The sequence below is a fragment of the Mesoplodon densirostris genome, chromosome 8 (genome assembly GCF_025265405.1).
Source record: "Mesoplodon densirostris isolate mMesDen1 chromosome 8, mMesDen1 primary haplotype, whole genome shotgun sequence".
Lineage (NCBI taxonomy): Eukaryota > Metazoa > Chordata > Mammalia > Artiodactyla > Ziphiidae > Mesoplodon > Mesoplodon densirostris.
Window position 1 is genome coordinate 18,909,389 of NC_082668.1, and position 15,871 is coordinate 18,925,259.

Sequence of the window (15,871 nt, forward strand, 5' to 3'; positions counted from 1 at the left end):
CTCAACTGTACTTCGGGGGGGGGGGTGTCGAGGGGGTGCTGATAAGATCCAGCTCTGACCTTCTGTGGTCTTGATTCTCTCCCTTTCCCCCAAGAATTCTGTCCTTGCCTCAAAACTCTCCCTGATTTTGACGACCCTGAAAATAGAATTGTTCCAAGTCCAGATGGATAAGTATGACCCGAGAAACCAGAGATGGAACCAAGAAAGTGAGGCAGACACAAGACAAGGAGTGTGGTTATAATGAGCTCAAAGCCTGTGCCGGTCTGGTCTGTGAAAGGGCCTGGGTGAGACGAGGTCAGTGCCCAGGGCAGAGTCAGGGGGCCACTCTAGTCGTGGCATCAGTAGTGGTTCCAGGCACGTCTCTGGGTCATGAGGAGCCCGCTGGCCCTGGGGCTGGGCTCTGACTGGGGCCTGGTGTCAATCACTAAGGTGTCGGGGTCTCCAAGGGGCACCATGGTGGAGGATCACACGGGCATGTGCAGCTCGTTGTACTCATCCTGGCCGTCCTCATCAAAGTTTGGTTCAGCATCTTCAGAGTCCAGCTGCAAAAGGGAGCAGACGGTTGGGGGAGGCAGGGAAGCAGACTCACTGCCTCCCGTTCCCCAGCTCCTCCTAGGCCGGCAGCCCTCACTGCCCCTAGACCTTTCCAAACCTCACTGTCTACAGGGACTGTGGCCCCAGGTTGAAGCACTTCCCTCTGGCTGAAACCTTCAGGTCACCCCCCAGCGATACCTCCTAATAACGATGATAGCAGCTACCACACAGAAGTACTTTCCTGGGGCTCTGAGCTCCTGTGGTACCTTTGTACACCATGTGTGGGCGGAGGGTTTTCAAAAAGATGTCCCTTCCTCTAGCTGACAAAAACAGGGCTCAGAATGGATTTCAGCACCACCCCACACCCGATCATCCCTCAGCTGTGTGCTTTTGTTCAGGACACAACCTGCACAGCTGTCTACAGCAGCCCTGTGCTGCTTTCACACCAAAGCACCATTCTCACTGCTTTACCTGAATTTCTGTTTAATCCTCACCACGATCCTATAAGGGAGAATCTATTAGTAGCCCCGTCATACGGATGAAAATGAGATTTCAGAACGTTAGGTAATTTGTCTGTGGTCACACAACAGCAGAGACTGGCACCCGGGGCCCGAGCCCCTAAGACTGCCCCAAGCACCTTCCCTTACCGCCTGTAGCTCCCTGTCCTGGAAGAGCCGGGGCAGGAGGCAACGCCTCAGGGGCACCGTGAGCAGCAGCAGGAAGGGAAAGGCGAGCGAGGCCGCCGTGGACTTGACCACCCAGAGCAGCGCGATGCAGCCCAGCTGGATGCACGTAAACAGATGCATCCGCCAGGTCTTCACCTGGGGAACAGGCGTCAGGTCTCACCACATCTTTAGGAACTCGGGTCCCCAGGTCCCAGCTTATCCTTCAGGGTCCATCTCCAGCCCAGAGATCCCTCGGCACCCCCGCCACTCCCCATCACCCCGTTGCCCCACCTCTGTGCCTCCTGGCCCTACCTTGGTCACATAGGGCTGTTCGGGATGGTGTTTTGCTGGCATGAGTATGAGCAACAGACGCTGGGACAGCTGGATGCCAGACAGCGATGTGACCCCCATGTACAGGAAAATTCCAAAGAGTACAGCCAGTGGGATCCGGCGCAGCACAGCCCCCATGACAATGGACAGGCCTGGAGGAGGTGACACACACCTACATGACCCCTCAGGCAGCCCCCGTGGGGATGGAAGGGCCTGGTGGGGAGGGGATGAGCCGGGCCTCATCACTGTGACCAAGAGAAGATGCAACAGGATAGAGAACCAAGAAAGGGCTCAAGCAAAAAGGCACATGGAGTGTCAAGAAGCAGGTCTGGGGGTCAGAGCAGGGGCCAGTCATGATGCATTTGGAAACTCAGAAGGAATCTGGGTCAAGCCTGGGATGGAGAAAGGATTTAAGGTCCAAGAAGGCAAGTCTGTGGGGTGGGGACCAGGGCCGTGCAAGGTGGGCGCTCTCACCCACGAGGCTGGCGATGAGCACTCCAGTGACCCGCTGCTCCCGCACCTCCTGGATCTGGGGCTTGTCGCCGGGAGCAATGGCAGTGCGCATAACGGTCAGTGCATTCACGTGGGTGACCGAGCGGACGGTGGCGGCCGTGAGCCAGGGCAACCCAAACAAGCCACAGAGCCCACCCAGGGAGCCGATGAGAAGCAGGTCCAGGTGGAAGCCGGAGCCTTTGAGCAGCCTCCGTGCCTTCTGGCTGACAATGAGCCTGCGGGGAGAGGATGGGAAGTTGGGGTGAGTGGTGGGGGCTGGCCAGCGACAGGGCCAGGCACACACAGCAGGGACGGTGTGGAGGGCGAAGGACATGCAGAGCAGAACTCTCCAAGGACCTGCCCGCTTCCTCTTTCAAGTTCACAAATTGAAGGTCTCATATTTAAGCAAATCTGAGGCAAATTCCCATACTGTGGATATTTAAAACACCACAAAAGCCAGATGCCAGCTCTCACCACGTCATTGTGGTTTAACCAAAATGAGATACATGTGAGCATCACTGGCTGAGAGAAAATGCTGCCAGGGTTTTCTGAGGACTGTCAAGTGCCACCTGGCAAGTGGTGGTGGTAATAGACAGACATCATGTCAAAGCACCACAGGGGTGCTTCCCTGGTGGTGCAGCGGTTGAGTCCGCCTGCCGATGCAGGGGACACGGGTTTGTGCCCCGGTCCGGGATGATCCCACCTGCCACGGAGCAGCTGGGCCCATGAGCCATGGCCGCTGAGCCTGCGCGTCCAGAGCCTGTGCTCCACAACGGGAGAGGCCACAACAGTGAGAGGCCCGCGTACCGCAAAAAAAAAAAAAAAAAAAAAAAAAAAAAAAGCACCACGGGGAAACCATGCCCCAGGCCCACGGACACCCTCCGGCCGCCAATCCCACGGCTCCCCGCTCCTCCCCCCAGCCCTCTCACGCAGTGATCTGTGTCTCCATGAAGATCAGGATGAGGACCAGGAGGGCGGGCACGGCGGCTGCCACCATCATCCAGGGCGGGAAAGGACGGGCGCTACCCAGGGGCGGGATGAACCACGTGCGCTTATGGGGGGAGGTCACTGAGAGCCCCGTGGGCACCGTCAGCTTCTGCATGACCAGAAGGAAGACCGGGTTCAGGGCCGCTAGCAACTCCACGTAGCAGCTGCTCCCACCCAGCTCTGTGTCCCCAGTACCAGGGCTCCAGGGAATGTGGGTGTGAACAGGTTTGGGGAAAATCAGTTTTGTATCCTCCAAAGTCACTGTTCCTCCAAGGGGTCTTGGCAGCGAATGAGGAAATGATATACCTTCTCCCTGAGCCCCGGAGCTGCCAGGAGACCTGCTGCGGGGGCACCTGTCATTCTGTCCCCAGTCCCACACCTGCTCCTCCAGGAGTCCTGACTAAGGGTCACACACAGCCCCAGACCCCCTGGCCGGCCTCCTCAGCTGGACCACACAGCTGCTTCTGAAACCCCCAGCCTACCCACCCCTGTGCAGCCCCAGCACGTAGCCATTCCACTAGGAAAGCTGGGCTCCAGCCCTGACTGGCTGCTGGCGCAATGGGGACATGTCATGGCCTGCCTCTCAAGGCCCTGGGGTGAGAACCAGCTGCCAGAGGGGGTCAGGACTCACTCACCTGTGTGTAGGTGTCTGTAATGGAGTAATCCACCAGGACCATCACCAGAATGGAGATGGGGATGCCGAAGTCCCCGATAATACGGCGAGCCTTGAGAGGGGCCAATGAGGGGAAGGGAGCAAAAGGTGGATGGAGGGGAGGGTCAGGAGACTAATATGGGGGTTTTTTACCCGGACCCTTCTTGGGCCTCAGCAGGAGCCAGAAGTCCCCTGACCTGTCCCTTTAAACCCCACAGGTGCTAGCCCAGCCCAGGAGGGCATTCCTCTCCTGATTACATTTCTCTGAGGCTTCAGACAGGGGCAGAGGCTGCACAGACTTGGTTGAGGTCTCCCATGACCGGGAGAAGGGGACAGCCCCTCTCTCGAGCGGAGCCTGGCAGTGACAGCAGGAACTGAAGGACAGACACAGGGGGTCCACAGGCCCTACTCCCGCCGGCCACGCACCTTGCCACCCAGGAAGCGGCTGTTTCTGAACTTGCGCAGGAAGAAGGCAATGAGGAAGGTCCCGAGCATGAGGATGAGGGACAGCAGAGCCGTGTTGGGTTGGTTCCTGGGGCCCGGCGGCCCCTCGGTGGTGGGCAGGGCACTCCCATTCAGGTCCAGCTTAGCTGCCAGGGCTCCCTCAGGGGGGTAGAATGGCAGCAGTGGGTGCTCCGTGAACACCTGTGTGGGTTACAAGGTTGCCCTAGTGCTCACCTGGGCAGGTGCCTGATTTCATAGCATCAGGACACCTGTGAGGGAGAGGGCTGGCCCCTCCCACACCTGACCGGGCAACATAACACAGGACATGCAGCTCCATCTCACACACAGACGCCCTTCCTCTACATACAGTGACCCAAGGCCCCCAGACCCGTAGCCCTGACAACGCCCCCTTTCCGTCCCGTATCTGTTCAGGTGAATCCTGGACTTCAAACCTCTGGGTTTGACTCCCTGCCCTTCAGCTCAGACCTAGCCCTAGGGCGTCCTCAACCCCCATGCCCACAGCCTACAGAGCCTTCCTCCTCGGCCCTCCTCCCCCAGTGCTCCACACACACACCCCCAGGCTCTTTCCCAGGGTGCTGTCCAGCCCCCACCTACACCCACCCCCCAAGACCTCTCAGGGCCTCCACCTTGTAGAGCTTGTGGAAGGTCTCATAGATGAAAATGAGCGAGATGAGGAAGGCGAAGATCTCCTGGGTGAAAGGTGAGATGTAGCGGACCAGGAAGCTGCCTTCCGCGGCCACCAGGGCAAGGACAAAGACCACCAGCCAGAGGCCAACCCACACACGGCCTGTGAGGTACTCCAGGCCCTGGGCTCGACAGAACTAGAGGTCGGGAGAGAGAGGTGGTCACCCACAGCCATCTGACCTGGCCCTCAGGGCCCCATGGGATGGGCAGGAGGTGAACCCCGAGGGAGAGGAGAGGGAAAGACCGCAGGGGCCCATCACCTGGGCCAGGGGCACAGGGTGGAGCAGGTGACCCCTGGGGAGGGGCGGGGTGGCTGTCACCTTGAAGAAGGCTTCTTCGAAGACGAGCAGTGGCCCCGAGAAGCCAACCACGAGCAGCGGCTGGGCCCCCAGCAGAGAGAAGAGGACGCCAAGCACAGCCGTGGACACGATCAGCTCAGACACACCCATCAGTCCTTCTGTCTTCTCCCCTGGGGCGGGCAAGGGTCAGCGGGATGGCCCTGGCCTGGCTCCTTCTACCTGGCCCCTCTTTCTTGTCTAGTTTCCCCTAACCTGGGGACCCAAGAAAAATGGAGCAGCCCTCCAGAGTGGTAGATAGGGACCCTCACCACTCTCAGCCCTCCTGCCTCTCACCACCAGCGCCCCAACCCGGATCCCCCACCCCTTGCACCCACCCCCTCTCACTTCATTGTCATCCCAGAAGTGACCACTGGGACACCCTGACCCAGCAACCCTGCAGATGACAGTGAGGCCCCTCACCTCTCCTCCCGCCCCTCACCTAGCAGCCCCCCGAAGGTGATGGCGGGACTGAGGGCAGCGAAGTAGATGAAGAGCACGGCGGCCACGCACTGGGAGTGCAGGGCGTCCCGCAGGTCGCTGGGGTAGTGCGGGTACCGGCGCTTCACGTCCCGGACAAGCCCCCCAAACACCGAGCCAGTGCGCAGCAGGGGGTCGTCGTCAGGGGGCACCTCGGAGCCCCCCAGTTCCATCGCCAGCTCTGGGGGAACAAGAGGCTGCTGGAACCTCGTGCTTGGAGCAGGCCCTGGGCCCAATCCTTCCCAGCCTGGGACGCAGTGCAGAGACCTGGGTCAGGGATTGGAAGCTGACGTGCGGGGCTCAAAAGTCGGGATGGGGCTGGGGTCAGAGCCGTGGGAGCCGTGGAGGGGGCATGTGTTCAGGGGGCTCCAGGCCCCAAAGGGTCTGACCTTTCCCAGGGGCCACGTAGCCGCCCTGGGTGGTCATCTCAACTTTGGTCTGCTCCCGCTCCCGCCGCTTCCTGAGCAGCTCGCGCTGGAAGGCAGCCACGGAGCGCAGCAGGTCTCGGCCCTCCACCTCGGACGGGGGGATCACGATGCTGCCGTCCAGGAACTCGCTGATGGCGCTCAGGAGGTCCTGCCGGTCGTCCGCCTGATAGGCAGCGTCGTGGAATAGCTGGAGGCACGAAAGCCAGGGGCTAAGCCCACAGCCCAGGGAGGCCCTGGGACGGGGGGCTTCGGGGAGGAGGTGTTGGGCCATCAGAGAGCCAGAGGCAAGGTGGACGTTCAGCCACATACACAGGTCCAGTCCACTTGTCCAAACTCTGACTCATGTCCCTGCTGGCCGGCAGGCAGCCACGGCCCTGAGCACCTCCCAAACGCCCATGAGTGCCCGCGCTCTTCCCCTGGGAGCCTCCAGACTTTTCCACAATGCAACAACTGAAGGGACAACGCCTGGCATAGCGTTACCAATCCAATCTCCATCCTCACTGGAGAGTGCCCACATCCTGTTGGTTGGGAAATATTTCGAACATCACCCCTGGCTAGAGGACCCTCCTGTCCAAGCCCAGCTTCCCTCTCGAGTCTCATGTCACATCCAAAGCTTCAGCGTCTGGGCTTCTTCGTTCCTGCATCCACCTCCCTGTCCCCTCCCATAGCCCCAGCCCAAGGCTCCCTTTTCCCTCTCTGCTCACCCCTCCCTCCACAACTCCAGAGCGCTGCCTCCACCCCGCAGGGCCACTAGCGCCCCTGTACCCATGGATACCACTGGGGGCAGAGAGAGGGACAGAGAACAAGCAGGGCTCAGGGGAACAGGCCTAGAACGCCCAGCCTGGGGGCTGCCAGACCCACCTTGTCAGACATGAGGGTGGCAATGGAGCGCCCAAGCTCGTGATAGTCGGTGCTGGTGTGGCCGGGCCCCAGCATCACAAAGAGAAAGCGAACCGGCACGGGGACCTCAAGCACAGACTCCAAGAGTACAGCTTCGTTCAGGCGCACAAAGGCTGCTGCTGGCTGCTCCAAGAAAGGCACACAGCCTGGGGGGACAGTAAGGCACAGGGTGCTGGGCAAAGGGGAGCAGTCAAGGCAGGCCCTGGGGGGATATCTGGGGCCATCATGTACAGTTGAGCAGGTTGTGCACTGCACAAAGAAACCCCAATCTAAAGAAGCCCTATTTGCTTATATGTCTGTACATTTATTACAATTTACCAGCAGATGGAAATCAAGGGTATTAAGGAAGGAGTGCTTTCTTCTAATTCTCACAACGGTGTTATATGGACTAGAAGCAATCCAAGATAGCAGAAAACTGGATGGGAAGCAGGCAGAGGATTAGGGAAGATGGGTTGAGAGGAAGACCAGGCGCAAGGTGGGGGCCTGGTTGGGGATGGACGAGGCAGCCTGCAGGCCAGAGGTCAAGACAAGCAGACATGGTGGGGGCATCCAGGCCCTGTAGCCCATGCCCCCAGGGCCCAGCCCTCCTTACCCACGAGCACAACAGTAGCCTCGGCATCTTCAGGGATCTTCTCCAGCAGCTTCAGGCTTTTCCCCCGGTGACCATCTCCCCCAGGCATGTGGAGGGGCTTCTGAGGACGCAGAACTGGAATAGGGCTGGGACCCAGACCGGAGGCCATGGCAGGCCCTCCCATCCCTTGTTCCAGGCCTGGACTCTGCCCACCAACCCCTGGATCTGGGCCCTGCTTTCTCCCTCCCCAGCCAGGGTGGAGACTATTGGTGAAGTGCCCCACAGCAGGATCTGGACCCCTCCTCCAAGCCCCCTCTTACATCTCAGCCTTACCTTGTTTAAATGGCTCCCCTGGGTCTGCCCCGTCATCCCATTTAAAATTTCTGTTTCTCCAGGGCAGGGGTCCCTCCTGAATGTAGGTCCCCCACATCCCTAGTATGGTGCCCGGCATCCAACCTTCCTGACCCACTCAATGAAGCCATCCGTGGCCTCCACTGAAACTGGAAGCCCTCCTCATCCCCCAGCCCAGGTCAGAGCAAGGCGACTGACCTCCTTGGCCTCAGGGTCATGAGGCCAGAGTGGGGCTGGCTCCCCCAGGTCATCAGCCACAGTAGGCACTGCACCATCGGGGCCATGGCTGGGGGTTGGGTGATGATTCCCTAGGACCGAGTTCACGCTGGAACTGGACGCATTTCGGGGAAAGAAGCCACTGTCCTTGTCATCATTGGGATGGCTGGGGAGAGGGCAGAGGGGGCAAGGCAGGTTAGGAAGACAGCCCCTTGGTGGGCTGAGGTCATGAGGAAATGAGAAACGGAGGGTCAGGGCCTCCATCCTTTTCGCCTCAATGTCAGAAGGAACTTTCTAACGGTTGGTACTGGCCAAAGATAAAGAAGGAATGAGCTCCCCATCATTGGGGGTATTCAAGCAGAAGCTCGAGAGCCACTCAGTAGAGTCTGTGCTCCTGGAAGGCAGCTGAACCTGAAGGCGCCCTCCCAGGCGCCCCACCCTGGCACCTGTGTTTCAGCAGCAGGGTGCGAAGGACACTGGCCCTGTCCTCCGGCCGGATCTGGTCAGACACAATCATGGTCTCCACCACGAGGTGTGCGATGCCTGGCAGAGTGGTCTGCTCCAGGTCCAGGAGGGCAGCTCCTGGGGGCACAGTCAGGGGAGGGAGCACGGTCCCGTCAGGTAGAAAAAACCACCCCCCAGCGGCTTGCTCCCCAAGGGCAGGCAGACATGCTGGGTGAGCCAAGCACCTGATGTGCCCAGGTGCATACACAGCTCTGTGTGGCCACAGCCCAGCCCGAGAGGGATGCAAAAAGAGAGCACGGGGTGAGGGCACAGCCCCTCCTTGCCCAGAGAGGGGGTCATCTGTTGATTTACTGTATGTGGACAGATACCTACTGTGCCCCAGGTACAGTGCCAGGTACCTGGGCACAGCCCCACCCCTCAGAGCTTATGGCTGGTGCAGGCAGATGGACCCCATGTCCCCAAAGTGACAGCCAGACCTCGCCTGGCCCCAGGGCTCCAGGGAGCAGTCCCTGGAGCTGGGCAGCTCAGCACAGGTCGAGCTCTGTGGTTTGTGAAGAGGGCCTGCAGCTCTAGGGCCAGGCCTGCAGGGCCCCTACCGTGGGCGATGGTCCTCCTGAGCTCCAGCAGGCTGCGGAAGGAGAGCGAGGCCACATGCGGCTTCCCCCAGCGCTCCGTCTCTTCCTCCACGTCCTCCTCAAACTTGATCCAGCGAGCCGTCTCCCGCCAGTGGGGCTCCTGGCTGCGGTCCAGCATCAGCTCATTCAGCTCCACAAACACCTGGGGTGGGCGCCAAGGGTGAAGGCCTGGGGGCCGCCAGGTGGGGCCGGCTGTCCTGAGGACATGGCGATGGGCCAGGCAGGGAGGGAGGGAGAAGGCGGGGAGGAGAGGCGAGAAGAATCCAAAGGCCCACTTCCTCGGGGTCCGGTACCTCATGAGGCCTCCGGTCCAGCTGCTGCTTCTTCTTCTTCCTGCGCAGGATGGGGGCCAGGCCGCTGGGGCTGCCTCTCCCGCCCTGCGTCCGAGACGGCTTCTTTACCAGGTGCCGGCGCACGCCAGGGTTGTCCTCCAGCCGGTGACCTGCGGAGAAGATGGGCTTGGCGGTCCCAGGGTTCCAGCTCAGGGCCTCGGGGTCATTGCCAGCCCCTCCAGCTCTGCCTAGCCATTGTACTCAGGGGGGGCGCCACAGTCACCCAGGGACCCTGCCGACAAAACCACATCGTCCAGCTGGGCCATTTCATACATAAGGAGACTGAGGCCCAGAGAGGGGAAAGGACTAGTCCAAAGTCACACGGGGACACTGGCTCAGCCACAGTAAAAAGGCAGACCCCCAACTCAGTCCACAGCCCCGGTCATGGCCACTGCCTCTTGCTCGGCAGTGCCAGGACCCACATTAAGTCACCAGGCCCCGCGCCCTCAGCACCCTCCCTGTGCCCCTCGGCACCCATGTGTACTCCCCCGTGGGTACACACCCAGACGGACTCAGGCACAGCTCCTCTCCCTTCCTTCCCACCTGCCCCTTCCAGGCCCGCAGCTGGGGCAAGGCCAGCAGCGTAGTTACTCACAAGCTGGTCCGCCCACCATGGGGCTCAGCTGGCCCCTGATGGATTCCCACAGGTCATAGTCCTCAAGGTCCAGCACAAACATCTCTAAGTCCTCTGAGGCCAGCGAGTCTCGAGGGCTGGGGGCTGGAGCCCTCTGAGGCCTCTGACCCTCAGCGTCCCCGGGCCCAGGGCTCAGTGCCCCATTGGGCTCTGTGACCTCCTCCAGCGGGCTCATCATTCCCCAGATGGCCAAGGCCTCACCCCCTGCTCCTTCCTAGAGCCCCGGCTCTCCTGAGAGGTAGGAGCCTGGACGGCAGTGGTCTTGGTCCAACCAGAGCTTGAAAGTAGCCGGGCCTCCTGACCCCGACTCCCCAGGTCCCCAAGCCTGCTCACTGCTGCTTCCAGCCCGCACCCTAGGTCTGTAAACACGCCCTCCCCCTGACCCCCCCCCCCATCCCACCGCTGCTGCCGCCGCTGCTGCTGCTGCTGCTGCCATCGGATTGTTCTTGTCCCTGTCCTCAGGCCCTGGCAACTTTCCATGACGTATTGCGCTCAGAGCCCTCCCCCCTCCCACCCCACCCCCACCCCCCCACCCACCCCACCCCCGCACACACACTGTGGTTCCAAGGGGGAGGAGGGCAGGGTCGGTGATGCCCCTGGCTGGGCACAGAGCCCCATGGGTGCAGACAGGTGGCACAGAAACCAGGGCACTGATAAGACGGAAGGAATGTGCCGAGATCACAGCCAGGCCCGGCCGAGGGTGGTGTGATGGGAATAGGAGGCTCCTGACACAGGGAAAGGCAAGGCCTGGCGGAGTGGCTGGGACTCAGGGCACTGGTTCGAAGCGGGTAAAAAGAGTTTGCCCCGAGAAGAGGAGCCTCGGGGGAGGGGGGTACAATGATGTCTCCAAACGTCATGTGGAAGAAGGGCTGCCTTATTCCGGGGGTGACTCAGAGGACACAACCAGGACGGAAGGGCAAAGGCATCGTGAGGGGAAATCTCAGCTCTGGCACCCGAGGCATGGCTTGGTGAGGTCGTGAGTTCCCCATCACTGGCCGCATTCCAGCAGACAGGGATACCGCAGAGGAGCTCAGCCCTGGGTGGGGGAGAACCCAGAGCCTCCCCAAGGTCCCTCACAGGCTGGGCACCCCTGGAAGTGGGTGTCACTCACTCTTCATGTCGTCCAGGTCCGCGGAGCCCAGCATCTGGGCCTCCGCCTCATCAGTGGGCACCTGCTGCTCCGGGCCACCCGGGCTGCCCAGGGCACTGCCTGGGCATAGCCGTTCCCGCAGGTCATAGCTGGTTGAGGGGCTCCGTGGCCGGCTCTTCTCTCCGGCGACTCGGGAGACCCGGGCCCGGGGACTAGGGGAACTGAGGAGGCAACACGGCAGCCTTAAAATTGGCAGGGACCCTCGGTGGAGGTGGGCCAGGGGAGGGGGTTCCTCTGCCCTCCCCAGCTTGGGGCAGGGCCTGGAGAGGCCCCCTGGGGACTACACACAGCCTCCTCCTGGGCAGAGAAAAGCTTACCTCCACCTTCCTGCCCCCGTCGCACTGGTCCCCAGTTCCTCTTTGGCCCCATCCTCCTCTTCACCCAGACACCCTCTCTCTCCTGGAGGCCTCTCCCTGCCGGCCCTCTGCCAATCATGCAGAGCAGGGGCACGCCCTCCCCGGCTCCTCCGCCCCGCCCCTTTCCTCCTAGCTTCTTCACTGGGGTCAGGAAGGAGCCTGGGACCTGCTCTGGGCTGGGCTGGAGGCCAGTACCTGACCGAGTGCTGGGGGCTCTTGTCGGAGCGCGGGCCCACGGGGGGCAGGGGCTTGGCGAAGGCGGCCCTCCCCGAGAGGCCGGGACTGTCGTCCTCGTCACTTCCAATGGAGAACTGTGGATAAACCCCGTGCGCCCTGGGTCCCTGCCCTGACTCAGCCCCAATCCCCCCGCTCAGCCCCGCCTCCCCCTACCCCTGCCGGGCCTCCCCTCCGCCCCCCCGCCCGCCAGGCCTCTCCTCCTCTCCCTGAGCAGCCAGCCCTCCCTGGGGACAGACCCTACCTTTGCTTTGGGTGGGGACCCTGCGGGTGGAGGTTCTACAGGTTCTGCCTCAGACTCCCCTTCCTCTTCCTCCTCCTCTTCCTCCTCCTCATCCACTCCGGCGCCCCCCTCCTCCTGGATGGGAGGGGTCCCCTCAGAGGGGGGAGCCGAGGTTCTCTCCTTCCTCTTCCTCCTGGTCTGCCGGGCAGAGGTGGCGGGCAGTCGCCGCAGCTTGTGGGGTGGAGGCAGGCGCACCGAGAGCGGATGGTGGGTGTGGTGGGATGTGTGCCGGTGAACTGGGGGTGCAGGAGAGCTGGTTGGGGCCCCCACAGCAGAAGGGGGCCCCTCACCACCCTAGGGACGCACGCCTTATTCTAGCTCAAGGCCTCAGACAAGAGCACACTAGTCCTTCCTCCAGAGTCAGGCTCCCCCCAACACCTGTATCCATAGCCTGTCATTGGGAAGGCCTGGTAGAGTCGGGGGATGGAGTGATGGAGAGGGGAGGTTGTGACAGGGAGGATGCGGGGATGAGAGGACAGGACACAGCAAGGAAGGGAAAGGTAGAGTCAGCAGAGCTCAGGAGGGGAGGAGAGGTGGGAGAGAGACGAGAGCAGGGCCAGAGGTATGACAGAGCCTTGAGGAAGATGAAGGTCACCAAGGGAGGCCTCAGGCCCATCTCCCTACATCTCCCCTGTGTCTGGGGCTCAGCTCCCCTAGCAGGCAGACAGGTGATGGGTAAGTGAGGCAGGATGACTTAACATGGCATGGTGGCCCAGCACAGCATCCAGCACAGCATCCAGCATAAGATGACACCCGGTGACCAAGCCAGTGGTGAGCACGGTGATGGTGGCAATGAAGGTGATGGCGGTGAGGGCGGCCACACTAGGGGTCCCCAGGCTACCCACACTCAAAGTCCCGCTCGCTGTAGCTGCGGCTGGGCTTCTCGGGGTCCCAGGCCGGGGGCTTGTTGATGAGGTCCCCAAACCTGCTCACAGCCAAGGTCTTGCCCAAGTCATCATCCTCCTCCTCCATGTCTGGACTCAGAGGGGGCTCCTCCAAGGGCACCCGGACCTGCAAACCCAACAGCCTCTTCTAAGGAACCCTGACCCATGAACGCCACACACCCACCCCAACTCCAAGCCCTAGGTGGAGATGGGGGAGACCAGCAGACTCGTCTTCTACTCCCTGCGGCCCAGGCTGGGGTCAACCTCCCAGGCTTCCAGGGCTTGGGAGGAGAGGGGGCAACAGATCCGAGAAATACCAAAAGACCCCCTCTTTCTCCATGTCTCCCGCCCAGCTCTATCCCTGCATCTGGGGGTCCCAGGGTCGACCAGAAGACCCCCCTCTCCTCCTTGAGGTCCCTCCCCCTCCTCTTCTCCCACCCCCGCGAGCGTCAGTCACCTGGGGTAGGGGGGAGGCGCCCCCGGGCGGCGGAATCACTCCATTGGCCATGTCCGGAGAGGCGGCTTGGGGGGGCTCTGACTCACTGAGGGACCCGTGACCCGGGTGAGAAGAAGAGGGCGCTGCGCGGACCTAATGGGGAGCCCTGGGGGAGGAGGGCGGGGTCAGGAGCCTCGCGCGGCCGCCCCCCCTCCCCCTCCCCGGAGCTGGATCCCCCGCCCGCTCGAGCGCCCATCGAGGCCCCGCCGCGCCCGGGATGCCCCGGGGCCCGGCCCGCCGCTCCCCGCCCCGCCCTGCGGTACCTCGGGGCTCCGGAGCGTGCGGGGCTCGGGCCGACCGCCGCGCCCCATCTCCTTCCCGCGCTCGCCCCAGGGCCTGTCGCTGCGCAGGGCCGGACGGCCTGGGGGCGCCCGCGGCGGCAGCGAGCCTGGCGGGCTGGGCGGACGCAGGCGCCGGAGCCCGCAGCCCGCGGCTCCACCTCCTCTCGCTCGGCTCCGCAGCTCCGCCGCCGCCGCCGCCGGGCCGCACAATGGGAGCGGGCGGGCGGTGACTCACCCCGCCCCGGCCGGCCCGGCCACCACGCGCGAGCCCCCGCAGGACCCCACCTGCTCCCCAACCCCTTCTCCGGCGCCCCACGCGTTACCGAGGGCGGGTGCGCCGCCCTCCACTCCCACAATCCCCAGATGCACGCACCACCTTGCTTTTAGCCTCCTCTCCCCGCAAGAGCCGTGAAGGCTACCCCTCCGCAGACGCCAGCCCCTCCAACCTTGGGAACTGAGCTCGCAGACCTACGGGAGCAGCCACCACCTGTCCCTTCGGTCCCGGTATAGCCTCAGATGCCTGGCTTCTGCCACGAGGCAGCGCCCAACATTTGACCTTGGCAGTTACCTCCCTGGGCCTCGGTTTCCCCAACGTAGCCAGAGGGGCCTGGAAACAGGATGTTCCGAAGTTCCATCCAGCTCTAAGATTCTGCGCCTCCGTTTCTACACCCTCTCTCCCCCTCCTCCAACCCCCGAGGTCACATCTCCTTTTCCAAGAGCAAAGGTCTTTGGAAGGAACGACTTTGACCCTCTGGGGGTCTCGCTGAAACTGAGCACCTAACACAATGCCATGTCCCTAACAACCCCTCATGAATAGCTGGTGGAGCCACGTCCCTGAATCCTGAGGAGAACTTAGGAGGATGCTGGGGGAGAACCCAGGGTGGAGCTGATGGGCAGGAGAGGGGCCAGGCCCAGGAGAGAGAAACCAACGCCCGCCCCGGTGAGGGCGGGGCCGGGGGGGAGGGGCAGGGGATGACAGGGTGCTGGACCTGATGGTCTCTGTGTGGGGAAGAGGTTTAACCCTGTGACCTTGGGCATGTAATTTACCCTTTCCCAGCCCTGTCCTCACCTGGGTCTCAGCTCAACCTGAGGGAAGATTCTCTACATTCAGAGCCGTCAGGGGGAAGGGGGGAAGGCAGCTAGTATCTGCTGAGCCCTTGGCTTTGCACCAGCAGCCCCGTGCTGGGCCCTCTCCATACTCGTCTTGGCTTCACCACAACAGAGATTCAGGGAGCCTTGTTACCCTGCCATGGTCACAGCTGGGAAGCAGGCTGCTGACAGGGCATCATCGGTGTATGTCCCAGCCACAGCCGTTTACCGCTCCAAGCCTCTTTCAGGGAAAGAGATGTGCTCGGCCTCCCCGTCTCACAGGGTGTGCAGAGTGTGAACCAAAATGCCCACCTGAGAGCCAGCTGTGTGTAAGTAGAGCGTGTGAACTATGCCCCAGAACTCAGGATGTGAGACCCATCTGTTATGGGTTGAATTGTGTGTCCCCCTCCACCACACACACACACACACACACACACACACACACACACACGCCACCAATTCATAGGTTGAAATCCCAACCCCCAGTACCTTTGAAGGTGACCTTATTTGGAAATGAGGTCATACTGGGGTGGGGTGGGCTCCTTTCCCAATATGAATGGTGTCCTTCTAAAAAGGGGAAATATGGACACAGACATACTCGGAGAACGCCATGTTAGATTGGAGTTATGCTGCCACAAGCCCAGGAACTACCAGAAGCTGGGAGAGAGGCTTGGAACAGATCCTTCCCTTGGGCTTTCAGAGGGAACAGGGCCCTGCTGGCATCTTGATCTCAGACTTCCAGCCTCCAGAGCTGTTAGACAACAGATTTCTGTTGTTTAAGCTGCTCTGTTTGTGGAACTTTGTTACAGGAGCCCTAGCACACTAATACACGGCCCAATCCCTTACCGCTCTGAGCTAGGTAATGCGGTTCCAAGTCTCTACCTAGAGTGTTTTGGCAGGGCCTGCCCTTGCTCAGAGACACACAGGAGACTTGGAGTTCCC

General features: G+C 61.8%; 2 protein-coding genes across 3 annotated transcripts; one reads left to right on the top strand and one right to left on the bottom strand.

The window, feature by feature from the left end:
• Nucleotides 1-235: 235 nt before the first annotated feature.
• On the bottom strand, nucleotides 236-13,963 carry SLC4A3 (solute carrier family 4 member 3). Of its 2 annotated transcripts, XM_060106012.1 has the most exons (23): nucleotides 13,823-13,962; nucleotides 13,521-13,665; nucleotides 13,025-13,190; nucleotides 12,141-12,415; nucleotides 11,858-11,973; nucleotides 11,268-11,467; nucleotides 9,484-9,632; nucleotides 9,152-9,332; nucleotides 8,537-8,672; nucleotides 8,073-8,256; nucleotides 7,545-7,644; nucleotides 6,914-7,098; nucleotides 6,014-6,239; nucleotides 5,587-5,805; nucleotides 5,130-5,278; nucleotides 4,752-4,946; nucleotides 4,087-4,305; nucleotides 3,644-3,733; nucleotides 2,951-3,117; nucleotides 2,004-2,257; nucleotides 1,512-1,681; nucleotides 1,182-1,355; nucleotides 236-542 (listed from the first exon to the last, which is right to left on the bottom strand). In XM_060106012.1, exons 2-23 carry the CDS (start codon nucleotides 13,569-13,571, stop codon nucleotides 465-467), a joined length of 3,684 nt encoding a protein of 1,227 aa, XP_059961995.1. In that variant the 5' UTR covers nucleotides 13,572-13,665; nucleotides 13,823-13,962; the 3' UTR covers nucleotides 236-464. The 2 variants fall into 2 exon arrangements, with proteins under 2 accessions (XP_059961995.1, XP_059961997.1); XM_060106014.1 differs by lacking the exon at nucleotides 1,182-1,355 and having other exon boundaries at nucleotides 13,823-13,963.
• On the top strand, nucleotides 13,656-14,298 carry LOC132494698 (proline-rich protein 2-like). Its single transcript, XM_060105926.1, has 2 exons — nucleotides 13,656-14,172; nucleotides 14,228-14,298. The coding sequence occupies exons 1-2, from the start codon at nucleotides 13,656-13,658 to the stop codon at nucleotides 14,296-14,298; spliced, it is 588 nt and encodes a 195-aa protein (XP_059961909.1).
• The last annotated feature ends 1,573 nt before the right edge of the window (nucleotides 14,299-15,871 follow it).

Coding starts and splice junctions, on each gene's coding strand:
- SLC4A3 (XM_060106012.1), bottom strand. CDS start 13,571: ATGGCCAATGGAGTGATTCCGCCGCCCGGGGGCGCCTCCCCCCTACCC. Junction 4,306..4,751: donor CCTTCCACAAGCTCTACAAG/GTGGAGGCCCTG, acceptor TAACCCACACAG/GTGTTCACGGAGCACCCACT. Junction 1,682..2,003: donor GCTCATCGCCAGCCTCGTGG/GTGAGAGCGCCC, acceptor CACCTCCTCCAG/GCCTGTCCATTGTCATGGGG.
- LOC132494698 (XM_060105926.1), top strand. CDS start 13,656: ATGGGGAGCCCTGGGGGAGGAGGGCGGGGTCAGGAGCCTCGCGCGGCC. Junction 14,173..14,227: donor CCACGCGTTACCGAGGGCGG/GTGCGCCGCCCT, acceptor CCTTGCTTTTAG/CCTCCTCTCCCCGCAAGAGC.